The sequence below is a fragment of the Mesoplodon bidens genome (genome assembly GCF_964165515.1).
Source record: "Mesoplodon bidens genome assembly, chromosome: 5".
NCBI lineage: Eukaryota > Metazoa > Chordata > Mammalia > Artiodactyla > Ziphiidae > Mesoplodon > Mesoplodon bidens.
This window is the reverse complement of record NC_138161.1, coordinates 1,867,115-1,894,188: the sequence shown is the minus strand read 5'-3', so window position 1 is coordinate 1,894,188 and position 27,074 is coordinate 1,867,115. Positions and strand designations below refer to the sequence as shown.

The 27,074-nt window shown below is 49.6% G+C and overlaps 1 protein-coding gene across 13 annotated transcripts in view; it reads left to right on the top strand.

The window, feature by feature from the left end:
- ADARB1 (adenosine deaminase RNA specific B1) overlaps window positions 1–27,074 on the top strand; it is a 115,038-nt gene that overhangs the window by 80,123 nt on the left and 7,841 nt on the right. For 11 of the 13 annotated variants that reach the window (XM_081234892.1, XM_081234889.1, XM_081234891.1 and 8 more), the window contains 6 exons: window positions 2,994–3,108; window positions 5,080–5,248; window positions 5,869–6,017; window positions 7,117–7,285; window positions 14,814–14,995; window positions 15,504–16,199. In XM_081234892.1, coding sequence (XP_081091018.1) covers window positions 2,994–3,108; window positions 5,080–5,248; window positions 5,869–6,017; window positions 7,117–7,285; window positions 14,814–14,995; window positions 15,504–15,529 — 810 coding nt within the window. In that variant the 3' untranslated portion in view covers window positions 15,530–16,199. Of the gene's footprint in view, window positions 1–2,993; window positions 3,109–5,079; window positions 5,249–5,868; window positions 6,018–7,116; window positions 7,286–14,813; window positions 15,000–15,503; window positions 16,201–27,074 lie in introns of those variants that run through there. The other 2 variants (XM_081234898.1, XM_081234893.1) reach the window with 2 other exon arrangements.

The following is a 27,074-nucleotide window of genomic DNA, read 5'->3' as shown; positions in this document are numbered from 1 at the left end:
CGAGCCGCAGCAGTGGCGAGCACACGTCAGAAGGGGGGCGTCGGGGCCTCTGCGAGCGCTCCAGAGCCCGCCAGGTGCCCGGGTGTCTCGGCACCTGGAGTTCCCCGAGGGGTCCCTGTGGCTCCCCTGCTCAGCCGGAGGTGGGCACCCCTCTTAGTTTGATCTTGGACAGGGCGAGAAGGGGGCATATCAGGATGAAATTTCAGGGTGAAGAGAGGGGACATTTCAGGGTGGGCTCTGAGGATAAGGAAGGAGGAAATGATGTTTGGTTGTCATCTCAACAGCCTAGAACCCTTCGGTTCTTTATTGCTTCTTTTCCTGGAGATCCAAACTTATTCCAGTCTATTGTAAAAATGTTTCTTTCAGGGAGAAAGTCTGACCCTCTTCTCTATTCCTTTCTGTCAAAGTATTGTTCACTTTGAAGATAAAATACACACTGATCTGAGGAGAAACAATGAAGGACTCCGAATTGACAGGAGAGCCCACATTCCCGCAGGAGACCCCGCCTCCGTCTCGCCTTTCTGTGACCTCTGTGCAGTTGTCACCCGAGAGGACCAGTAGTTCTCAGCTTTAGAAAAAGGAAATTTATTTTTTTCGCTTAAAGCAACCAAATACGGCATCAGTATAAAGTAACATATTCAAAGTGTTTCGCTGATTTTTTATGAGCCAAGTAACCACTTCCCGTGTAGTCACTTCTTGTTAATATTATTCATAAGAACCGTTAGTCCCTTTATCGTTTTACACATCGGTGGCACTAGCTCCCAAGGGATTTTTTGTTTTCAGGTTTACTGTTTGATAGAGTATTTCAGCCTGAGCCACAGTGGCCCTGTCTTCCCTTACCATTGGCTGTCATGTGAAGAGACCGGACTCATCAAAGGCCGTGACCCCCGGTGCTTGGTTCTGCGTGGGTGACACCTCGGGGGGCAGGCAGGGAGGCGGGCGGAGGTCTGCGTGTGCGTGTGCGCGGGTGTGCGCGTGTGCGTGTGCGCTGGCAGCCTGCCTCTGCCCTGGCTGTGGGGTCAGTGGGGAGCAGTGGCCAGAGCCCCTGGCTGGTGGAGCCTTGCTCGGGAGGGGCCGTCTCCGCCCTGCCCAGTGGCCTCTGTGGCCCAGGCCAGCCAGGTCTGGGGAAGTGGAGCCGTCTCTCCCCCCGCCCGAGCCCGCCCCATCACAGGGCCCCCAGGGTGGCTCCCAGCCCCCGAGCGGCACCTCAGGAAGTAGTCGTGTCCTCCTCGCAGGACCTGTGCCGGCCTCCAGAGGGTCAGTCCTTACACTCTTTCCCTGGGGAATTTCCAGACGCATGGTCTAGAGGGGGCGAAACGTCCTGCTGTCTTGCTGGTGGAGCCCTTGAAGGGCGTGGGTTGGCCATCCCTGGTCTCAGGACTTTTTGCCTCCATGGCGTTCATGGCGGCATCAGAGGGTTTAAAATCAGACAGGGTTGCCCACGTGGTGTGTGCAGGGCGGTCTGTCAGTGAACTTGGTGGACGTGGCTGGACCGAGCCGTTCCGCGGGGCCCAGCCTCGAGCTGACTTTGAGAGCATGTACCCTTTGTTATCATATCTGCCTCGAATCTAGAGGGAGATTGCTTCACACCCAGTCCCTTCGGGGGACGGGAGGGCTGGCCTGGGCAGAGGCTGTCAGTGCAAGTGCCCGACTCCACGCTTTTCTGCTTTTCTCTGAGAGTTCGGAGCCCCGCCTCACCTCGCATGGAGCGGGCCTTTGTCTCCTCTGGCTTCCCCTTCCCCTCCTGCTGTTCTTCTCTTCCCACCGGAGGGCATCGTCGCCGTTGTGTGATTGCACATCCTGACTTTCTGTCCATGGCCTCGCTACCTTTCCTGCCTGCACACCTCCGCCCTCTGTGCCTCTGTCTAGGATGCAGAGTGGGGCCCCATCCCCTGCTCTTGCCACACTCTGTGCCTTTGGCCTTGAGCACCGCCTTCTGGGGCTTGTTGCTGGTGCAGTGGCAGGTGAAAACATCCTGATGACGCTTCTTCCCAGAGAAGCCACCATTTAGGACAGGTGGCTTTTCTGTTCATTTGGCAGTATTTTATTGAGGGCCCAGCTGGGGACTCCAGACCAGTGTGAGCTGGTGGGACGTGGGTCCCGCGTGGCTCCTGGAACACACCTCCCATCAGGCATCGTTTCCCAAAACACCGAGGGTCCGTTCTATCCAAGATGAATCATAAGCTGTGAAAGTAGGACCATGTCCAAAATCTCACCAATGTGTTTGCTTCTGAGAAGCACTCCCTTCAGTCCAGTGGCTCCCTGACCTGGAAATGCACCACTAGAAGTCTTCTAAAATCACATTACACTTGCCCTGTACAAGTGTAGCCTCTGGTGCATTCTGGTGTCATTCGATCTAAGTGACAAATGCCCTTGCAGGCTCTAAGCGGTGCTGGTTTCTGAGTGACTGGGCCACGGTAATTAGTTTTAGATGTTGAAATCACTGAGACACACATGGACCGGGCGCCTTTGGGGGGGAGGTGCTGTGAGCTTAGTGATCCTGCAGTGTGACCGCCCTTCAGAGCTCCTCTTTCTCTTCCCACGTGTCCCCCATGGGGCCTCGCCAGCCCTGAGCTGACTGGGCCGCACCTCCTGTGATCTCACTTCTTCCCGAAGCCCTGCCACTCGGGCGGGGGCTGTGGCTGCGGGACTCAGAGCCGCAGAGGGTGGGAGGGGGGTGACCAGGCAGGCGCTCTCGCCTCTGGGCCTGGGTCCCTCCCCCGGGGCAGAGCTGGTGTGAGGAGGCCTCACCTGCTCAGGTGCTGGCTCCCATGCGGTCGGGCTCCAGACTGTCCTTCTGCAGAGACCCTCGCACACCCCTTGGGCGTCTGTTTCCAAGGAATGTCTGGGAGGGAAAAACGTGCGCGCGCACTCACACACCCACCCACACCCACACACACACACTCGTTTGCCAGACTTACCTGTGTGGTTCCAGAGGAGAGGCCCCAGAACGTGGCCCCGAGGGGAGCACTAACCCTCTGCTTGGTCCGCAGGTCTTAGCCGATGCCGTGGCTCGCCTGGTTCTGGAGAAGTTTGGGGACCTGACGGACAACTTCGCCGCCCCCCACGCGCGCAGGAAAGTTCTTGCTGGAATCGTCATGACAACAGGTAACCGTGTTGGCGGTGTGTGCACCTGCCTGTTTTCATGCTTAATGAAGGTGAAATGCTTTCAGTCTAGAAAAATCTCTGTGACACCAGCAGGAGGTCACTTTTTCATTCTCCTTCAAAATGTTTACCATGTGCAAACAGAGGAACTGCGCTTATATTTCTCCCCTACAGGTTCATCTTTTTAACCTAAGGTTTTCATCTGGAGAAAGAGTCCTGTATTAATATTTGCTCCCTGTAATCTTATGTGAATGCCTTGATCGACCCTGGAAACCTGCAGGAGAGCTGTTAGTTCTTACTTCACTTGAAAGTAGGACTTAATCTGATTTATCTGTTAATGTTAACGCTGCCAGATAAGTTTCCGTGTGACTTTTATGGGGGAGAGAGGAAGCCCTAGCAAGAGTAGAAAATCTGGGGGGGTACAGCACGCTTTGGGATAGCAGAAGAAGCCCTATTAAATTTGTGTCTAAGTCCCAGCAGCGAAGGGAGCCCTCCCTGAGTCCTCTCCCCACATCCCAGGAGTGGGCCCGCCAAGCGGCGTCTCCGTGGATCCCTCCTGGGAGCAGGAAAGTACGGCCTCGGCCAGTGCCTGCATCCCTGGGTGGCCGGGAGGACCCTCTGCTCCCTGGGGCTGAGTCTGGGGCCGTCCCTTTCTTCTCGGAGCATCTGCTCAGCCCAGCTGGCCAAGACTGGCCTGCCGTGTGCAGGAAGCCACGAAGAGGCCAGAGAGGGGGGTGGCGGGGGGTGGTTGATCTGTCTACACCCGGCGGGCAGGGGCAACCCCAGTTCCCATGGTGCGACTGCCCGTCCCGTTCTCCTGAGGCGTAGTTCACCTCTGATCATGGACAGGACCTGATTCTGTGATCCTCGGCGCTGATCACGCTCCATGCCCTAGAGGACAGGATCTCATTTTCCTGCTGTGTCTTTCCCTTGGCACAGCCGAGAGCTGTCTGGCGGGTGGGATGGATGCTCTGAACAGTAACGTGGGTTTCAGTGTTTCTTCTGCTGCCTGTATTTTCTCCCTCTTCTCCCTCCGTCTCCTTGCTGTCATCCTGTACACACGTAACGGTGAGCGCGTGTGCTGCTGGATGACGTAGTTCCCTAAGCAAGGCACTGCCCTTCCCGGCGACGGGAGTGAGCGAGCCTGTGGGTTTCATCCAGGTGTTTTAACCGCCTCAGAAGGGGCATGTTACCTCGTGGGGGCATTTTGCCCCATAGTGTGTGTTGCACTTGGGACCCTCCGCTCGAAGCCACGGTTTACGCCTGAAGGCAGCACCACACTGCGCGTGGCATGTGGTCCTGACGTCAGGAGACCTGGTTCAAATCCCCAGGCCGACTTTGATGGCCCTGTGCCTCAGTCCCCTCATCTGCAAATGGAGACAGTGGTAGGATGGGCCTCGGAGGACATGGGAGGAAAGTGAGGTACCTTCCCCGACAGGCCGCGCGCAGGGCCTGCACCCTGTCCTACGTGGTCTGTCTGTCGACACCTGCATATCAGAGTGATGGCTCCCAAGGTTCCCCAGTGCTGACGGCTGCACTCACTCCCCGTGCGGTTAAACGGTGCCAGACCGCTAGACAGCCCCCTGCATGACTCCTGGGCCCCCGGGGTGAGTGTCAGGCAGTCCTCCCAGCCTCTGCAGTGCTTTGATGTTACTTCCAGGATTCATTACCAGGCCAGTCTGTCTACGTCTACACAGTGCTCCCCCGTGTCCACTGGGGAGTGTTCAAGAAAAGACTAGTGCGTTCCAGGTGAAGTAACTTCCCAAGTAGAATCTGTACACGCAAGAGTGGGGAGGGTTACCCTCCCAGAATGTGCAAAGCAAGGCTCTGGGGGCCCGTTAGCATATGCCCAGGTGAGGGTCAGTGGCAGGGTGTGAAAATGAGCTGTCGTCTTCCAGATCAGTCCCTGGGAATGCGGGTCCAGCCTGGGCGTGGCAAGGAATAGCGAGGAACGATTTCTCTTCTGTTTTTCAGGCACAGATGTGAAGGATGCCAAGGTGATCAGTGTTTCCACAGGAACAAAGTGTATTAACGGCGAGTACATGAGTGATCGCGGCCTTGCGCTGAACGACTGCCATGCAGAAATCATATCTCGAAGATCCTTGCTTAGGTTTCTTTACACACAACTTGAGCTTTACTTAAAGTAAGTTTAACAAGTAAATAAGTAAAGGAAGCTGGTTTTTTTTCCTTTTTTGTTTTTAATTGTCCTCTCATCAGAATGTATTGCAAAACTTTCCACTGCTTCTGTAAGCACTGAAAAATTCTCAACCTGGTAACTTTCTGGGTAACAGTGAGGTTGGATCCCATTTCCCTGTGAAGCTGAATTATAACACACACACTTGCATGTACATACACGCCACACGTGTAGTCAGAGGGGCCATGTCTGTGTTTCAGACCCCGAGCTTTCATTTTATGCAGAAATAAGTGCTGGGGAGGTGGGCAGTGCTGCCCCAGTCACTGTGCCCGGAACGGCTGACCGTGGACCTGACTGCTTCTCACCACAGGCCACATCCGACACGCTTCCTTTCTGTTCTGAGGTCATGAATGAGGAGGAGAGGTTACTTGCGTATTGATGGCCTGTCCCACTGGTGACCAGACAGGAACTGTGCTAATTATCATTAACATATAAAATAAATACCCCACTCCAAGCTTATCTTACCCCATTGAAAACACTGGCCTTTGCAAGTCTTCGTAAGCTATGACAGACTAAATGTTGATTGTATTCAGCTTTAAAGTTTATCTTTGCAACTTGTTTCCTTTCAGTAGCAAAGATGATCAAAAAAGATCCATCTTTGAGAAATCCGAGCGGGGAGGCTTTAAGCTGAAGGAGAACGTCCGGTTCCATCTGTACATCAGCACCTCCCCCTGTGGAGATGCCAGGATCTTCTCGCCACACGAGCCCGTCCTGGAAGGTATGGCACCAGGCTCGTCCACGGCCACAGTGTCTCAAGAAAATTCATGACCGTGCTATAACAGAGAAAAGAATAAACCTACATTCATACCCTTTCTTCTTTAAAAATTTCAACCTTGGATGTGGACCTGGTAGGAGTATACAAAAACATGAGGTTTTTCTTCTCAGTAAGTTGAAATTTTAATGAATGAAAATGTGGATTCTAATGAGAAATTAGAATAGAGTGAGGATATTAGATCAAAATTGTTTTCAGGTTTTAAATTTGGGTAATACCTGTCTCTGAATTGGAAGTGTACGTCATCATCCATGTTTCTGGGGAGTCGTAGTTTAATGAGTGTGTAATCAAATTAGAAAAGCAGGTGCAGGCTGGTGCCCACCACGTGCCCTCCATCCCCCCTTGCTCTCACTTTTGTTAGTGCTCTTGTTTCATAGGAGTTTGTGCCCACATCCCTTCTCACAAGCTTAAGCATTATTTATTCCAAATAGAACATCTGATTACATTATTTTTCTTGATTATAAAAGCAACATATACCCACTGTAGAAAGTTGCTAAATATTTTTCAAACATAAAAAAGAAAGTTTCTAAATATTTTTAAAACATAAAAAAGAAAATTTAAATCACTCCATATTCATATAACCTGGAGATAATCACTCTGGATGTTTGTGAATGCTTCCTATGAATTGATTTCTGCATCATTATAGATTTATTTTTGAAAATTTAAATATACAGCAAAGAAATATAGCAAATACCCAAATATCTATCACCTAGAATTAGCAAATGTTAGCATTTTGTCCTGTCTGCTTCAACTCGTTTCTAATGATAGAAATAAATCATTTTGATTAAAATGGAAGCCTTCTTTTCTCCCAACCACTAAGGAGACCACCTTCTTGAATTTGGTTTGTAGTATACCCTCCTGTCCACTTTTATGTACTTACATTGTACACACATATCTTATGTGTATATAACATAAACATATGCACACATAAGTGTAAAGTGTATTTTGAATCAATAGGGTGTTGTTAGATGCGCTTTTCAGTGAGTTAAGTGTATGGTCAACTACCGGTGGACCCTCTCAAGAGGATCTTATGTTTCTGTCTTAGAACCAGCAGACAGACATCCGAATCGTAAAGCCCGAGGACAGCTGCGGACGAAAATAGAGTCTGGTGAGGGGACGATCCCAGTCCGCTCAAATGCCAGCATCCAGACGTGGGACGGGGTGCTGCAAGGGGAGCGGCTGCTCACCATGTCCTGCAGTGACAAGATGGCGCGGTAAGCACCCCCCCACCCCACCGAGTACCTGGGGTGCATGCTGCCATTTCCAGAAACACTGGTGCTTCGCCCCCATTTCCTACCTCATGTGTTCCACAGATTCTCTGAAGGACTAAGGTTCTAAACAGATGCTTCGGGGGTCACCTTGAGGGGATAAAGGTGAGGTCTCTGTGGGCAGAGGCTCTTGAGCCCTGTCCTTTTGGGTTTTTATGGAGGCATCATTACAAAGGCACTGTTGATTAAAATCATGGGTAATTGGTATTTGAACTCAACCTCCAGCCCCTTCCCCTCCCAGGAGATCAGGGGGGCAGGACTGAAAGTTCCCACCTTCTATAATCATGTAGTTGGCCCCACAGACAACCAGCCCGCATCCTTAGGTGGGTGACAGAATTCACCTCATTAACATAAGACACCTTTATGGCTCTAATCACTTAGGAAATTTCAAGGGTTTGGGAGCTATGAGCCAGGAACCCCAGAAGAAGACCAAATACATATAAGAAAAATATATTTTTGGTCATCTGAATGACCAAGTATACTCTTCTCATGAATCACAATATCACAGTTACTGTAGCTTCGTAGTAAGTCTTGAGGTCAGATAGTCTCAGTTCTCCAACTTTGTTCTCTAGTGTTGTATTGGCTGTTCTGGGTCTTTTGCTCCTTCATATAAATTTTAGAATCAGTTTGTCAACATCCACAAAATACTGTGCTGGGATTTTGATTGGGTTTGTGTTGAATCTATAGATCAGGTTGGGAAGAACTGACATCTTGACAATATTGAGTCTTCCTATCCATGAACATGGAATATCTCTCCATTTACTTAGTTCTTTGATTCTTTTGTCAGTTTTATAGTTTTCTTCATACAGGTCTTGAATATGTTTTGTTAGATTTGTACCTAAATATTTGATTTTGGGAGGTGTTAATGTAAATGGTATTGTGGTGGTGTTTTTTTTTTGCGGTACGTGGGCCTCCCACTGCTGTGGCCTCTCCTGCTGCGGAGCACAGGATCCAGACGTGCAGGCCCAGCGGCCATGGCCCACGGGCCCAGCCGCTCCGCGGCATGTGGGATCCTCCCGGACCGGGGCACGAACCCGTGTCCCCTGCATCGGCAGGCGGACCCCCAACCACCGCGCCACCAGGGAAGCCCGGTATTGTGTTTTTAATTTCAAGTTCTACATGTTCATTGTCTGTCACAAATGATTTTTGACCAAGGTTCAAAGCCAATTCAGTAGAGAAAGAACAGTCTTTTTAACAAATGGTGCTGGGACAATTGGACATCCCTATGTAGAAACAAAAAAAATGAACCTGATATTTTGTACCATATACAAAAATTAATTGAAGATGTGTCATAGACCTAAATGTATAAAAGCTCTAGAAGAAAACAGGAGAAAATCCTGGCAACTGGGATAGGCAATTTCCTAGACACGATACCAGAAGCACTCTCCATGAAAGGAAAAAGTGATCAGTTGGACCTCGTCAAATTAAAAATTACTTCTTTGAAAGACACTGTGAAGAATGAGAAACAAAGTCACCGACTGGAAAAATATATTTACAAATCATATATCTGATAAAGGACCTGTATCCATAATATATAAAGACCCTCTAAACCCAACAAGGGGGAAAAGCAATTTTTAAAACGGGCAAAATATTTTAATGGACGCTTCACCAAAAAAGGTGTCAGATTAGCACACGAGAAGACGCTCCACGTCGTTGATCACGGGGAGTGCAGGAGGGCTGTGAAGGCACTGGCTTGACTCTGAGGCTGGACCTCTGCCCGGCACGGCGGGGACCCCAGGAGCTGGAGCACCATCCTCCCAGGCTGGGGACTGATGCTGCAGCCACTTCTGAGGACGGCTTGGCAGCCGTGTGCCCCAGCCATTCTACTCCTGTTTCCCGAGAGAAAGGGAAGCAGTGTCCCCAGAGACTCACACAGGCGTGCTCACAGCAGCTTCCCTGTACAAGTCAGAAGCTGGAAGCAGCCGGAAGTGCTGTCAGTCTATAAACAGGGTAAGCAGGGGGTGTGTCTGTGCCACGGGGCCCTGCTCAGGCAAGGGACAGAATAAACAGTGAGGTACAGTCAGTGCAACATGGGCACATCGCAAAATAGCTATGCAGAGTATGGGAAACCAAAGGAGTGCTTACCGTCTGATTCCCTGTCTGTAAATTTCTAGAAAGTGCAAACTACCTCACAGTGACAGAAAGCAGATCAGTGGTTGCCCAGGGATAGGGGGCCAGAGCAGGAGGGGGCAGGAGGAAGGCCTAGAGCAAGGTGTGAGGAGACTCTGGGGTGGTCTCAGGGGTGTATAAACATCAGGGCTCCCCAAACCCTGTGCTTTAACCACGTGCGGGGCGCTGTGTGTCAGCTACCCCTCAGCAGCTCACAGAAGAAGAGGTCACAGTGGAAGTTAGGAAATGGTTGTAAGTAAGTGACAGAAAGCCCCACAGCTACTGAGTCAGAAAGAGAACAATAGAGCAAATCCAAATAAGTAGAAAAAGGAAAACGATGAAGACCAGAAATTATTATTAGATGCAACAGAGATGAGCGGCGCGGAGCAACGGAACCCAGTGCTGCTGCTTTGAAAAAGATAATGAAATCGGCAGGACTTGGGCAAGTCTGACCAAGATACAAGGCCCAGCCAAGCCAGATTAGGGGAAGAAAAGCAGGTGGTCAGGGATTCAGCAGGAACGGAAGTGTGCTCAGGTAGTTACAGTGAGAATTACGGACACTGCGTTACCGATATCTTTTAAAACTGAGATGAAGTAAAAACTTTTTAGAAAAGTGTACATTTGTAAAGTTGACTCAAGCATAGGTAGAAAATTTGAATGGAATTCTAGCCATTAATTAAACCAGTCACCCCCCACTCCCAAGAAATAGATAAATTGAAGCAAGTCAAAGAGGTGGCTGTGGACAAAGAGGACGCAGGTCTCCCAGGAGGCTTTTCTGTGAGAGGCTCTGCATTTGGGGGGCAGTGGGGGGCAGCAATCCCTGTTTATATAATCATTTCTACAGATGAGGAAAGTAGGGAAAGAACCGCAGCTCATTTTGTGGGCTGCCTACCACCTGTATCCCCAAACCAGACCAGGAAGGAAAACAAAATGGCAAGCCATCCTCAATTATAAAAACACTCACATTTACACTGAATCCAATCGTACTTTTAATAGCTTGATCGGTTTTTTCCAAATCTATAACTTCAGTCAAAGTCTTGTCATTTTTCATAGCACTTGACACTCAAGTGGAAAAGTAACCGCGTCGAGCTGAGTGGTAAAGGCAGCAGGGAGGTGTCACAGAGCACAGACCTGGAGAGGGACATCCGGGTACATGGTGCCCCAGTTGTGAGCAGGTTCTCCTACACCGAGGAGGAAACGTAACTGGATACAAGTTTATTGATCTCTCATGGAAATCAAGTTTGGGAACAGGTTACCCGGAGCTGCTGTGGTCGGCTGGTCACCCCGAGGCCAGGTTCTGTCCTCCTGCACCGCCACTGTGTCGCCCGTCCTCAGGGTCTCCCCGGTGCCCAGAGCTGGCCAAATCCCCAGCAGCAGGAGGGCCAGATGGGCAGGCCTCCAGTGGCTCGGGCTGGCAGGGCAGCTGCGTTTCACCACTGAGGACCTGGTGTGCGGCCGCGTCTCCTTGCGGAGGAGCCTGGGTTAGCTGCCGTCTGGAGGGGGATGGCGGCCCTGTTGCTCAGAAGGGAAGGGACGCGGGGCTGCAGCTGCGGTCTGTGCCACGTGGGGGACTCGTGGACGAGGTGGCCCGTCTGGCGTCCGTCCTGAGCCAGGGCCATGGGCGCAGAGGCACCTGCCGACAGATAAAGACCCGGGGCTGCACCGTGGTGCCCGGCACTGCTGGCGGGCCTCCACCTCAGCAGGCTTCTTCAACAGGGCACAGAAAGCCCAAATGAGAAAGAAAACCATGAATCAATTTGACCATATTGAAATTTTAAAACTTATTTACCAAAACCCCCATAGATATATCGGAAAGAAAAGCCACATGCTGGGAAAAGAGATCTGACTCACATAACCAGCAAAAGGTTTATAAAGATAATCCCCACAGCTCAGCAAGTCAGAGGCATGGACTGGAAGGGCCTTTGCTGGGGGGCTGTGAACATTCCATCTTACTGAAATGGGGGTTCCACCCATGCACATGAAAGTCAAAACTCGGGGACCCAGACCCTTAAGATCTGTGCCTTTCACTGTGTACGATGGTCGTCACATCGAAGAATAAGCAGACGCAAGGCAGGAGGAAGGGGACAGCGTGGGGACAAGTGCCCTGGCCTGCCCCCTTCCCAACCCTGTGGCTCCACCACCCAGGGCTAGCGCTCGGCCCGTGAAGCTGCCCCCGTGCAGACACGGGGGCTGGGATTGGGTGTCAGGTTCCCACACGCCCCTGACTTGGCTGCAAATCGAGGGTCCCCGATCGACCATCCGTGGGTTCAGTAGGTTGCTAGGAAGACTCACCGATCAGCCAGATGGAAGGGGTACGTGGGAGGAGGGGCCCACCCCTCAGCCGGGGGGCTTCCAGCCCTGTCCTCAGGGGTCTCTATGCAGACGGATTGAATCCTTGGTCCTTGGTGATTAACTCAACCCCAGCCCCTCTCCCCTCCCGGAACCACCCTCTAATCTTGTGGTTGGTTCCCCTGGCCGCCAGCCCCTTCCTCCCGAGTCACCTGGTCAGCATGAATCCGGCGTGGTTAGTATCACACCAACAAGTGGCCGGATGGCGCCACGAGGCGGCCAGCTCCCATCCCCTCCGTGGGGGAGTGAAGAGTCCCCTGGGCCGTCCCGTCCCTACGGAAGGCCCACAGCAGGTATGGGGAGGGCTGACCTGGCTCTTACAGAGGGGCGGGGCCCCCTCCCACAGATGGTTCCAGGTGGGGACAAGGGCAGTGGGTGGGCTTTGGAGTGAGGCCACGGTGGGCTGGGGTGGGGGAGGTGAGCCCTGCTGCCGGGATCCATCTGGAGGGCAGTCCCGGGAGCAGCGTGGGGCTCGGGGTAGGGGGGGCCCGCGGGGGGCTCCCCACCTCTGGGTGAGTTCTGTCGGCTGGGCCGGGGGTGGGAGGGAGGGAGGGCGGGAGTTCTCGGCACTGCTGAGCCCAGAGGTCGGGGGAGCAGAGACCACCTGCCCGAGGGCAGCAGCTTGACTGTTCAGAGCGCTGGGGGTCCGCCACCTTCACTGTGTGGGCGCAGACTCAGAGGTGGGCCAGGAGGGCGAAGGGGGGTTTTGGCTGTGCCCCCCGGGATCGGGGGGAAGAGGCTGTAGGTCGGCACAGGGGAGCTGGGCCGGGGCGTGACGGCACGCCCTCCGAGAAGTGACAGAGCAGGAGGGACGCCTGTGTGCCGGGGCGCCCGCACTGCAGCCCCTGTGAGGCAGGCTCGTGCGGTGGGGCCGGTGTCTCGTCTTCACAGGGGGCTGCCCCGGGGCGGCGGGCTGCAGCGCGCACACCCTGCGCGTGCCCGGGGCGGCGGGCTGCAGCGCGCACACCCTGCGCGTGCCCCGGGCGGCGGGCTGCAGCGCGCACACCCTGCGCGTGCCCATCCTCGCTCTTCCCTGGAAGGTCACTGGCGGGAACCGCAGCGGGGTGGCTGGTGTGCCAGACCGCTGCCCACCAGGGCCTCCGCAGAGCAGTTGCGCCTGGAGTTCTCCGCGAAGCACGTATTCAGGGCTAAAGGCTTGTAACAAGTATAGGTTTCTGCCGGATTGCTGTTTTCAAGTTTGCCCCAGCGGTCTGAATTCAGCTTAACTAGGCCTAAACCCACAAAGCAGCTTCTGATTTACATAAGAAAGGGTGAGGATTTGTCCATTCAGCACGTATTGATCTGTGTATGCCAGGCGTGTAGGTTAAGTGCTGGGGTATTTCCAGTGAACTAAACAGTCCAGTCCCCCTCCACGTGGTGTGTATGTACGGGAGGGCGGGTGGTGGCACATGGTAAGTGCTGCAGGAGGTTGGGGGGGAGGGGGGCCAGGTGGGCTCAAGTGGCAGCTGAGGGAGGGCCGCCGCGAGAGGGGCTCTCTACAGAGACCGAGGTAGGGGCACTGCGGCCGCGCAGCCCAGCACAGGGTGGGGGGCGGGGGGGAGGTACCAGGCCAGACAGGCTGGAGGGCACCAGAAAGGTGGCGCTTCCTGGGGAGAAGATGGGGTGGGTGGGAGGGCTTGCGCTGAGAAGTGGCCTGGGTTTCCACAGGGTCACGCGCGACTGTCCGGGAGGGGCCCCGGGGGTGGGGGTGTGTTTGCTGGGCTTCCCGTGGGAGGGGGCAGTGAGGGGGGCAGGGAGGTGACCTGACCTGACCTGGGTCCAGCAGAGGCCGTGGCGGCCCCTGATCTATTCTGAGAGGAGGTCCCGCAGGTTTGCTGGCCACGGGCCGGTGACAGGGGTTTGGCCTGAGCCACGGAGCACAGGCTGGGCAGCTCAGGAGTTTGGGCCAGCCGCCCTGCTTACTGGCGCGGATCCACTGGGCACCGCAGTGCAGATGGTGAGGATGGAGCCGGGCAGGGCCGGGCAGGGGCTCTGAGGGCAGAGCCTGGGCCTTGCCTTCACTCCCCCAGTCCTCTCAGGGTCTGCCGGCCCCCAGGCCTCAGCCCTGTCCTCACGTACTGCTGACACGTGCTGTGCAGGAGCAGCTCCCCTGCGGCCTCCTACCTGCGGTCTGGGGTGCGGACCCCGTGGGACCTGTGCTGGGCTCCCTGCCTGAAATGGAAGAGCCCCCGCTGCCCCTCCCCCAGGACCGGCCAGCCTCCCTGTCGCTTGCTCCCTGCCTGCCTGGCCGCGTCCCCTCCGGGACCCTCCCTGAAGTCGGCACCCACCTTCTTCCTCAGGGACTCTGCCTTCCCTCAGGTTGATTTCCCTCAGTTTTTAATTCTTGGTTCACGTGTTTGCCTTGCTGCTTGTCCCCATAGGACAGCCTACTGGCTCCAGGGGTGCGTGGGCTTATGCCCCTCAGCTGCCCAGACTCAGCACCCGGTGGCGCGGGTGCTTGGACGTGGACCCCCAAGGCCACGGAGAGCGGCCCTCCTGCTGTGTGTAGGGACTCGGGTAGCGGCGTGTCTGGTGGTGTCGAGAGTGAAGCCCTGGAGGGTTGGTGGTGTGACGGGGCGGGGTGGGGGGTGCCTCACACACGCCAGCCAAACGCAGGGTCAGGGCGCTCGGCCCCGCCACCAGGGAGCAGGAGGGAATCAGTTCCCGGTCTCCGGAGGCTCCTCTACAGCTACCTTCTTATTTATTAGAAGTAATAAAATAAAGATTTATTTTTCCTTGATTTTTCTCACCAGAAACGTGGCTCGTTGATACCTTTTCAGAGCTAATCTTCAGTAAATGTGTCATTGTGGGAAACATAAAGGCAAAGATGGTGCCTGCAGAAGATAATTTTTAAGCAGATTTTTTAAAATTTCAAACTGCGAAGTGGGTAATTTTAACCGCTGTCCCCTTGCAGTTGGCTGACACTTGCACAGAGTGAGCGGTGCCGCGTAAGCACACCGCTGTGGAGGGCGCGGGCCGGGGGGCCGCACTGAGGAGCCTGTCCCTCTGCCTTCAGGTGGAACGTGGTGGGCATCCAGGGGTCCCTGCTCAGCGTCTTTGTGGAGCCGATCTACTTCTCCAGCATCATCCTGGGCAGCCTCTACCACGGGGACCACCTCTCCAGGGCCATGTACCAGCGCATCTCCAACATAGAGGACCTGCCCGCCCTGTACACCCTCAACAAGCCTCTGCTCAGCGGCAAGTATCTCCGGGGCGGCCTCCTTCCTCTGTCCCACGCACCTGATTTTGCAGCCTCTGAGTCTTAGGAGGGAAGCACCAGAGGGAGGCTGCCCTGAGGCTATGGGGGATCCCGGGCCAGAGCGGAAGGCGATGGGTCATTTGAGTGAGTCCCTCGAGATTACTCTCTCTAGCTGATTGAAAACCTTGCCATTCATGGGGAAACTACCTGTGTGCCTTCCTCTCACCTGTACCGGTGTGTTCAAGTCCTGTGTCAGTAGCAGAGGCTCACAGATGTTGTGAAGACCCCGCAGGCAGTGGCCGCCCGAGGTGAAGCTGGGCCGGGCCCCGCGGGATACATCAGCACAGTGATGAGCCCTGCAGGCGGCCGGCGCCGCACTCCCAGGCCCGCTCGCAGAGGTCGGCGCTGGGGTGTGTGTGCCCGTGACGAGCAGTGGTGTCTCTCAGTGGGGACCTGCCCCTGCCCAGCGTGCCCCATGCTACCAGTTGTTTGTTGTTTCTCTTTTAGAATGTCAGTGGCTAACGGTAAAGTGAACAAGAGCTTTTGAATTCAAGGGTCCTAACTGCTCAGGTCACCTTTATTTAAAAGGTATTTTTATCCTTTTGGAAATACCGCTTTACCTACCTTTTTAAGCTAGAACTAAACCCGTAACCCTGAACTAGAACGCCTCTTGGTGTGCGTGTGTTTTGCCGTGGTCTGTGGTCTTGCTACTAAGCCCATCTCTAACTAAGCAAAGCAATGTGGAACTTTATTTGAAAGCGTATCTCTTAGAGCACATGAATTACACAGGAACGGAGAGAAACAAAAGTTGTTTTGGATCAAATTTTACAGCTCTCTAACTTTTAACCGTTATCTTTTAAGAAAAAAAAACAGACGGATAAAATTTGATGGTTGAAATTGTAGCATCCACACTCATTGAACTTCCACTGGTAGATACGACGTAAGTGTACTTTGGTGTGTGTTGGTGTGTAAATTTCTCACGAGTCAGAAAATAATTTTCCCTGCTTAGTCTGTGTTCTGCATTTGAGGAGAGAGTGCTTTGTTTCATTACAGCCGTCGCTTGTCTCTTACGTTCATAGCCACCGAAAACATCAGGTGTGAAACACGCAGCATGCAGGAGGTGCTCAGAAATCATTGCTGACTAGTGCCCTGTTGCGTGGTACTTACTAAGCAGTGTTGCTCCACCACTGCAACCTAAAAAGACAGGACCATTTCGCTAAAGGAATATTCCAAGGTGTTGAAAGGATAGCTCACCTGTGAAAGTCAAATGTGCTTTATCACATCGTGGGTATATGAAGTGCATCTGTATCTGTGAGAACATGTGGAAATAGTGTTTCAGTTGGTGCTGCACCACATATATTTGTTAAAAATGTGAAATTATAAATAAGGAAAGAATCTGCTCTTCCTTCTTCCTCCCCGGTATCATCTCTGACCCCAAAGCCTGGGGCCCACAGGTACCACGGCGGGTGTCATCACAGATGAAAGGATTCGAACAGCAGATGTCTGGAGCGGGTTGGGTGTCAGTGTCTTAAGGTCTTGGGAGGTCACACTCCTTTGAAATGGGCCCCACAGCAAAGCCCTCAAAACTTTCTCAGAGCAGGTCCCGCAGTTAGTAAGTGCCCGGGACAGGGGAGCACCCAGCACATGTGGGTTGTCCCATTCTGGTCCTCTGGCTGTGCACACGTGGTGCGCGTCTGTGTTGAACGGTTCGCGTCGTGTTTGGCGTTTCTTTTTCACTTCTCGGTTTATCGCAGATCATTTCCACGTTGAAGAGAGAACGATATGTGACGGCAGTGAGAGAACCGTAGTGTTGGAAGGGAGCAAGGAAAACGGACCTGAACGCCACGCAGAGAGCGGCTGGCGTGACCAAACAAGGGTTCCTGGGAACCAGAGCAAATCTAGGTAGACTTATTTAAAGATTTAGCAGTGGGCTGTCCTGGAAGATGCTGTCGAGGTTAAAATGAGAATTTTATTTTAATTTCAGCATAAACAGCATGCGTTTACTTCCAGAAAGAATTCCTTGGTGGTGAGCCTTTGCCTTGGACACTCACGTGATGCTCTTCCCCGGCCTCCTGAGCTCTCTCGTTTCTCCTTTTCAGATTAGTTTCAAATCCAGCACCTGCACGTTTCAGTTTCAGTTCTGGCTTCTCCACTGGACCCCTGAGTCTGAGCTTCTCGACTGGCCCAGTTTGCTGTCCATGTGCACTGGGAGAACTCAAGAAGAAAGACCAAGGTGCTGGACTGGCCCGGTGCCCCAGCTCCAGGGGCCGTGGTCACAGCCACGCTGCCCGGGGTCACGGGGTGGGACTCCCCACAGTGCTGGTTTTACTGCCAGCGATGTCACAAAACAGGAGCACACAGAGGAAGAGGCCAAGGTGGGGAAGCAAGGGTGTGAGCTCGCCTCCCCGTGAGCTCCACAAAGATACCTCCACACGTGGAGCACTCCTCACGGAACACTAGCTGGAAACTGGCAGGAGGATGGCTGGACATCCAAGGCTGCAAGAAGGAGACACACGTAATTGGGTGGGATGGGAAGAAGAGCAGCGGGTCGGGACCTGTGCCCCCGGGAGGGGACTCAGAGGAAAAGGGAGATCGCAGGGCCGACACCAGCCCTGGGGCGTGAGTCGTGAGAGCCACAGACAGGGCGGGCATCCTAGTCCTAGGGTCCTGCATGTAGGAGACAAGCCTCTTGTTCCTTGGAGAGCCGCTGGGACAGATGGAAGGGCTGGAGAAGCCTGGACTCCCCGCTGGTGAGGACAATGGGTGCTGGCTGACCCCAGGCAGGGAGGGGAGAGGTCTGCCTTAGTGTCTGCTTCTGTTCTGTGCTCCCCAGCCTGAGCTGAGCAACCACCCTGGCCCTGCCCACTCCACACCACACCTTGGCACTGGACCTAGGGCAGCCAGGACCTGGGAAAAGACTTGATCTGAGGATGCAGAGGTGACCCAAAGGCCTGGGGTGTGGTCTGGGTGGGGTGATGTCAGCCACTGTTGGTGCTTACTCAGGTGGCCACCTGAATTCCCATGACCGCTTCGTCACATGCCTCAGCCCAAGCTGAGTGAACACCCCGGCCCTGCCCACTCCACTCCATAGCACAGCACTAGACAGGGGAAAAGATGTGACCATGGGCTGCATCTGAGCAGAGCTGCAGACGCCTACACAGGCAGCGCATCAGACCTCTGTAAGCACACGAGCCCCTTTGGCTTCAGCACTCCCCTCCTTGGGGCAAAGTACTCAGTGCAGGAGACGGAAAAACACACACTTCAAGGGCACAGAGCCAACTCTAACCCAACCCTCAGGGCTTCCGCTCCAGCAGCTTGGTTGCTGACCTCACCGCTGACAGGGTGGCGATGGCCACTGAGCAGAGAGGAAGTCCCACCTCGTACCCTGCCCCGCACAGGCTCTAGCCCCTCCATCTCCAGCCATATCCCCTACCAAGGTGACAGTGGCCAGCATACCCTGAGGAAAGATGTGACTGGTGTCCACATCAAATCCAGCTCTCACAGCAAAGACACTGGGCAAACAGTCTGCATAGTGATGCCCCCACGTGGGATCATCCTTTGAGGACCACCACAGGTAACTGCTTCAGGTAAATGCATAGAGACAGGGAAAGTTAAATAAAATGAAAAGGCAGAGGAACTACTCTCCATTGGAAAAAAGAGAAAATCCCAGAAAAAAAAATAATGTAACAGAAATAAGCAATTTACCAAAGAATTCAAAACATTGGTAACAAAAATCCTAACTGAGTTAGGGAAGAGGATTGCTCTGAACACAGATCTTCTTAATAAGGAACTAGAAAATACAACAAAGACCCAATCAAAAATAGATAATCCAATATCTGAGATTAAAAAGCACTCTAGAAGCCACGAGTAATAGACTAAATGCCACAGAAGAACACATAAGAGATCTGGAAGATAGAATGATGGAAATCATGCAATCAGAACAGTAGACAGACAAATGAAAACATAACAAAACCAAAAAACGAGGAACATACAAGATCTCTGGGATAACATCAAACATGCCAACACTCGCATTTTAGGGGTTCTAGAAGGAGGAGAGAGAAGGGTATCAAAATTATGACTGAAACTTCCTAAACCTAAGGAAGGAAACAGATATCCAGGTACAGGAAGTACAGAGGGTCCCAAACAAAATGAACCCAATCAGACCCACACCAAGATATATAATTAAAATGGCAAAAGTTCAGGATAATGAATTCTAAAGGCAGCAAGAGAAAAACAAGGAGTCATTTACATGGGAACCCTGATAGGTCTGCCAGCTGATTTCTCTGCAGAAACTTTGCAGGCCAGAAGGGAGTGGCATGATATATTCAAAGTGCTGAAACCTGGGATACTTTAACCAAAAAGGTTATCATTTAGAATAGAAGAAGAGATAAAGGATTTCTTAGACAAGCCAAAACTGAAAGAACTTGACAATACTAAACTTACCCTAAAAGAAATGTTGAAGGGTCTTCTCTAAATGAAAAAGAAGTAAGAATATGTAGGAAGGAGAAGATCCCAATAGGAAAGGCAAATATATAGTAAGGATTGAAGATCACTTAAATAATCCAGTATGTAATTAAAAGACAAATGTAAAAGCAGCTGTGACTACAATGAACAGTAAAGGGATAAACATGAAGATGTAAAATATATCAAAAATACAAAATGTGGGGGAGGAGAGTAAAAAATGTAGCTCTTTTAGAATGCATTTGAACAGTTTAAATCAAGTAGTTATGATTATGGGTCAACATATGGGAACCCCAAGGTAACCACAAATCTAAAACCTACAATAGGTACACGAAAACCAAAAAGAAAGGAACCCAAGCATACTACTAAAGAAAATCATCAAACCACACAAGGGAAGTGAAAAGAAGAAATGAACAGAGAAGAACTACAAAAACAACTGGAAAACAATAAAATGGCAATAAGTACATACCTATCAATATTTATAGTTTAAATGTCAATGGACTGAATCCTCTGATCAAAGGACATAGGGTGGCTGATTGGATACTAAACAAGACCCTTCAATATGCTGCCAACAAGAGACTCACTTCAGGGTAAAAGACACACAGACTGAAAAGGAGGAGATGGAAAAAGATATTCCATGCAAACAGAAACTACAAGAAAGAGGAGATAGCAAGACTCATATCACACAAAATAGACTAGAACAAAGGCTATAACAAAGACAAGGGCATTATATAGTGATGAAGGGAATCAATGCAAGAAAAGGATATACTGTTCCTTAACATATACACACCCAATACAGGAGCACCTAAATGTATAAAGGAAATACTAACACACATAAAGGGACAAATTGACAATAATACAGTAACAGTAGGGGGCTTTAACACTCCCCTCACATCAATGGACAGATCAGACAGAAATCAGTAAGGCAACAGTGGTCTTAAATGACACAATAGACCAGACTTGGTCTTGGACTTGATTGATATCTATAGGACACTACATCCAAAACCAGCAGAATACACATTCTTCTCAAGTGCACATAGAATGTTCTCCAGGATAGATTACATACTAGGTCACAAGAAAAGCCTTAACAAACTTAAGAGGATAGAAATTATACCAAGTGTTGTTTCTGACCACAGTATTGTTTCTGAAATCAACTGTTGAAAGAAAAACAGGAAAAGGAGAAACACATGGAGACTAAACAACATGCTACTAAAAAAACAGTGGGTCAATGAGGAAATCAGAAAATACTTCAAGACAGATGAAAATGGAAACACAACTTCCCAAAACCTATGGAATGCAGCAGAAGTGATTTGAGAGGGAAGTTCATGGCAATACAGGCCTTCCTCAGGTAACAAGAAAAATTTCAAGTAAACAACCTAGGCTACCATCTAAAAAAATTACAAAAGAAGAACAAACAAAGCCCAAAGTCAGCAGAAGAAAGGAAATAATAAAGATCAGAGAAGAAATAAATAAAAAAGATTTTAAAAAACAATTGGAAAGATAAATGAAACCAAGAGCTGTTTTTTTGTACAGATAAACAAAATTGATAAACCTTTAGCCAGGCTTATCAAGAAAAAAAAAGAGGATCCAAATAAATTAAGAAATGAAAGAGGAGAAATACCAACCAATACCACAGAAATACAAAAAAAAATCATAAGAGAGTACTATGAATAGTTACATGCCAAAAAATTGGACAATCTAGTGAGAAATGGTATGCCAACAAATTGGACAATCTAGTGAGAAATGGACAAATTTCTAGAAACATACAGCCTGGCAAGACGGAGTCAAGAAGAAACAGATAATTTGAACAGAGCAATCACTAGAAGTGAAATGGAATTTGTAATTTAAAAAAATATCTCTCAGAAAACAAAAGTCTTAAGACTGGACAGCTTCACAGGGGAATTCTACCAAACATACAAAGAACATACCTATCCTTCTTAAACTATTCTTAAAAATTGAAGAGGACGGAACGTTCCCAAATTCATTCTACGAGGCCACCGTTACCCTGATACCAAAACCAGACAAGACACCACAAGAAAAGAAAATTATGGGCCAATATCTTTGATGAATATAGATGCAAATATCCCCAACAAAATATTAGCAAACCAAATCCAACAATACATAAAAAGGATCATGTACCATGATCAAGCTGGATTTATTCCAGGGTCACAAGGATGGTTTAAAGGTCACAAGTCAATCAGTGCAATACATCACACACCACATCAACAAAATGAAGGATAAAAATCACATGATCATCTCAATAAATGCAGGAAAAGCATTTGACAAAATTCACCATCCATCATGACAAAAACTCTCATTAAAGTAGGTATAGAGGGAATATACCTCAACATAATAAAGGCCATTTATGACAAGCCCACAGCCAACATAATACTCTGTGGTGAAAAGCTAAAAACCTTCCTGCTAAATGCAGAAACAAGACAATGATGCCCACTCTTGCCATTTCTATTTAATATAGTATTGGAAGTCCTAGCCACAGCAGTCAGACAAGAAAAAGGAATAAAAGGTATCCAGATTGGAAGGGAAGAGGTAAAACTGTCACTATTTGCAGATGACGTGATAATTTTTATAGAGAACCCTAGAAGTCTCCACCCAAATACTATTAGAACTAATAGGTGAATTCAGCAAGGTTGCAGGATACAAGATTACTATACCAAAATCATTTGTGTTTCTGTACACTAATAATGAAATATCAGAAAGAGAAAATTTTAAAAATAATCCCATTTAAAAATCACATCAAAAAGAATAAAATACCTAGGAATATACTTAACCAAGGAGGTGAAACACCTGAAAACTATAAAATATTGATGAAGGAAATTGAAGGTGATACAAAGAAATGGAAAGATATGCCATGCTTTTGGATTGGAAGAATCAATATTGTTAAAATGACCATTTTACCCAAAGAAATCTACAGATATAATGCAATCTCTATCAAAATACCCATGACATTTTTTCACAGAACTAGATCAAATAGTCCTAAAATTCTTATGGAACCACAAAAGACCTTGAATTGCCAAAGCAATACTGAGAAAAAAGAACAAAGCTGGAGGAATCATGCTCCCTGACTTCAGACTATATTACAAAGCTACAGCAATCAAAACAGTGTGGTATTGGCGCAAAAACAGATACATAGATCAGTGGAACAGAATAGAGAGCCCAGAAATTAACCCACACACCTACAGTTAATTAATCTTCAACAAAGGAGGCAAGAATACACAATGGAGAAAAGACAGCCTCTACAGCAAGTGATGTTGGAAAAGCTGGGCAGCCGCATGTAAATCAATGAAGTTAGAACACACCCTCACACCATACACAAGAATAAACTCAAAATGGTTTAAGGACCTAAATGTAAGGCCTGAAACCAAAAAACTCCTGGAAGAGAACATAGGTGGAACACTCTTTTTTTTTTAAAATAAATTTATTTATTTTAGTTATTTGTGGCTGCATTGGGTCTTCATTGCTGTGCATGGGCTTTCTCTAGTTGCGGCAAGCAGGGGCTACTCTTCCTTGCAGTGCATGGGCTTCTCATGGCGGTGGCTTCTTTTGCTGTGGAGCACGGGCTCTAGGCGCGCGGGCTTCAGTAGTTGCAGCACATGGGCTCAGTAGTTGTGGCTCGTGGGCTCTAGAGCGCAGGCTCAGTAGTTGCGGTGCACGGGCTTAGTTGCTCCGTGGCATGTGGGATCCTCCTGGTCCAGGGCTCGAACCTGTGTCCCCTGCATTGGCAGGCAGATTCTTAACCACCATGCCACCAGGGAAGCCCGGTGGAACACTCTTTGACATAAATTATATGGTATTTTCTTGGATCAGTCTCCTAAGGCAAAATAAATGCAAAAATACATAATGGTACCTAATTAAACTTAAAAGCTTTTGCATAGCAAAGGAAACCATCAGCAAAATGAGAAGACAGCCTACAGACTGGGAGAAAGTATTTGCTAATGATGTGACTGACAAGGGGCTAATAGCCAAAATACATAAACAGCTCATACAACTCAATATCAAAAAAACAACCCAGTCAAAAAATGGCCAGAAGACCTGAATAGACGTTTTTCCAAAGAAGACATACAGATGGCTAACAGGAAGAAATGCTCAACATCACTAGTTTTTAGAGAAATGCAAATCAAAACCATAATGAGGTATTACCTCACACCTGTCAGAATGGCTGTTATCAAAGTCTACACATACAGAATGTTGGCAAGGATGTGGAGAAAAGGGGACCCTCCTACACTGCTGGCGGGAATGTAAATTGGTGCAGCCACTATGGAGAACAGTATGGAGGTTCCTCAAAAAACTAAAAAATATATAACTACCATACGATCCAGCAATTCCACTCCTGGGTATATATAAAAAAAAAAACCCAAACAACAATTCAAAGAGATATATACACCCCAGTGTTCATAGCGGCACTATTTACAGTAGCCAAGATATGGAAGCAATCTAAATGTCCATTGACAGATGAGTGGATAAACAAGATGTGCTATATATACGTATATATGTCTATACGTGCACACACACGCACATGCACACACACAATGTAATATTACTCAGCCATAAGAAAGAATGAAATAATGCCATTTGCAGCAACATGGATGGACCTAGAGATTATCACACTAAGTGAAGTAAGTCAGACAAAGACAAATATTATATGATATCACTTATATGTGAACTCTAAAAAATAATACAAGTGAATCTGTACACAAACAGAAATAGACTCACAGACACAGCTAACAAACTTATGGTTACCAAAGGGGAAAGGGATGGGGAGATAAATTAGGAGTATGGGATTAACAGATGCCTACTACTATGTATTAAATAGATGAACAACCAGGATTTACTGTATAGCACAGGGAATGATACACAATATCTTGTAGTAACCTGTAATGGAGTATAATCTGCAAAAATACCAAATCACTATGCTGTACACCTGAAACTAACATAATATTGTAAATAAACTATGCTTCAATTAAATAAATAAATAAAAGTAATCTATAAAAAAAATTTTAGAGTTAAAAATCAGAGCTAACATCTTCAATAAACCAAATACATGTTTTTAAAAAAACAGTAACAAACAAGGCAGCACTGGGGAGCGAATCCTGACGGATCTGGTCTGAGTTCCGAGGGTCTCTGGGGAGATGGTGTGGGAGTCAGGTTGTGGAGCCTGGTACTGTCAGACCAGGACAGAAAGCTGCACCGCCTGCCAGGGGAAAGCACGTGACTCTTTATGGTAATTGGTGAAAAGAGCTGCTTTTGTGTCGAGACAGTGAAGCCTTAAATGAGAGAGAATATAAATATGAGTAAGAATGAGTGTGTATGTGTTTTCCAGGCAGGAATAGGTGTGGATGTTTTTCTCCTTGCCCCGGTATCTAGAATAGGGGTCCCCATGCTACGTACGCATCCTGTTAGGACAGAATGACCCCCCGAGGAAACAGGAGGGACCAGGTTTGGACCCAGGGTGTGAATTCTTCATTCTTCCTTTTGTCTCATACTTTCTGGCCCTTATACCTTCTCACTGTTGTTTTCTTCCCCTTACTTTTGCTGAGTTGATTAAATTGTCTTTCTCTCTTTTTGTGCTTGTGGTTTGGACGTGTTAAATCTTACTTTGTTTTCTCCAGTGATTACCCTTAAATTTTTAGTTTTTAAAATTTATTTATTTTTTAAATTTTTGGCTGCATTGGGTCTTTGTTGCTGCACGCGGGCTTTCTCTAGTTGCGGCGAGCGGGGGGCTACGCTTCGTTGTGGTGCTTCTCATTGCGGTGGCTTCTCTTGTTGCAGAGCACGGGCTCTAGGTGCGTGGGTTCAGTAGTTGTGGTGCACGGGCTTAGTTGCTCTGCGGCATGTGGGATCTTCCCGGACCAGGGCTAGAACCCGTGTCCCCTGCATTGGCAGGCAGATTCTTAACCACTGTGCCACCAGGGAAGCCCACCCTTAAATTTTTAAAAGTGGTTTAAATATATTTGATTAAAATTTAGCATGAAAAATTAATCAGTATTTGTAAAGGTCACAGCTTGGAGAAGAACTACAACCTCAGGGTTGTTTTCAGTCCACGTTCTTCTCACCCTCATCCTTCTAGATTCTGATGTCATCTTGAACTTTAGAAACTTTCAAAAAGCCCTTCGTAATAAGCTTTCCAGACCTATTATCAACAGTTGTTTGGACAGAAAGGGAAGCACCACACGTCCTCCTGTAATCACTGTTTCCTGTACCCGCGGGCTCCCCTCTCTTTAATTCCACACTCGGGTTTATTTTTCATATTGCTGAAATATGTCCTTAATTTAGTGGACAGAGTAGAGTTGTTTGTTGATTGATTGCTTCCTGTTTGAGTTGTTTGTTGATTGCTTCCTGTTTGAGTTGTTTGTTGATTACTTCCTGTTTGATTTTTGGGAAAATGCCTGCGCGGGCAGTGCTCTGCGTAGGGATGCGCCTTCATCCGCTTGTCTGAGGACCGCAGACATCTCGAGCCTGGCCCTGCCCTGAGAACCCCAGCCGTCCTCCTGTCTCCTGTGTCACTGAGCCACCTCGATTTTCTTTCCTTCCTGGGACCCCCTTTTGTTCTACCCTTGGAGCATTAAATTTATCGCTTTCCCCTAAAATTCACAGGTTTCAACAGATAAAGCCTAGGTGTGTGGCCGGTTTTCCTTTTTCCTGCTGACGACTGTGAATACTTTGATCTGGGTAATGGAGTCTTCAGGTCAGAGAGATTCTCTTCCGTTTTATCCTTTGCCATTGTCTCCATCCTCTCCTGGGGCAGAGCTCACAGGTCTCGTCCCGAGCCTCCTGCTTCACTGTGTCCTTTGGTCTGCCCTGATAGAGATCCCCCCAATTTGCTCGCTCATGGCCGTGCCAGGGGCCTCGTGCTCTGAGGGACCAGCCTTTGATGGGGGGAGCTGTCGAGACCGTGTGGAGGCCGGTACCCCGGGACCCACCGGGCGTTGTCACAGCTGTTCGCTCACAGGCGCCTTCTCCTGGCTCTGATCCCCATTCTGGGAGAAGGCGCCACGTCTCCAATTAGGTTTTCAGTTTGTGGCCAAAGAGAGAAACCTTCCGGTTTCTGAACTGAACTGTCTAGGGACGCTTCCTGAGAAGGACGAGGTATCCCAGGTGGAGTGGATGGCCACTGCCTGTTGTGGATGCACGTGACCTCAAAGTGTGTTCTAAGCACTTGAGAGCCTGTGGGATGTGATTGGCCTGTTGCTTTTTAAAATTCTCTCTGTGTGGGTGTCTTTACCTATTTTATTGATGACACTTTTGAGGATTTTTCAGAAATAATTGTTAAGCTTCACTGAGCATCGTCTTCAAGTCGTATCTCAGGGCAGGCACGTACTCCTTCCTGTCACGGAACCCGACCCCTCACACCTGCCCTTGGATCCTCCCCACCCCGTGCGGCATGGTCCCCGTCACCCCTGCCCACCCCCTTCCAGGTGCTGCTGCAGCAGGGCCCCCGGAAGGTCATGCGCTGCTCAGAACATGAACCTGGCCCAAAGTGCCGCCTGCAGGACGCAAGTGCCACGTGTCCCTCCGGACGTCTGCCGCCCCCACCCCGCCCAGGTGTCCACACCCCTTTCCTACCGTCTGCACCAGCAGTTTGAGTCCCCGTCTGGCTCC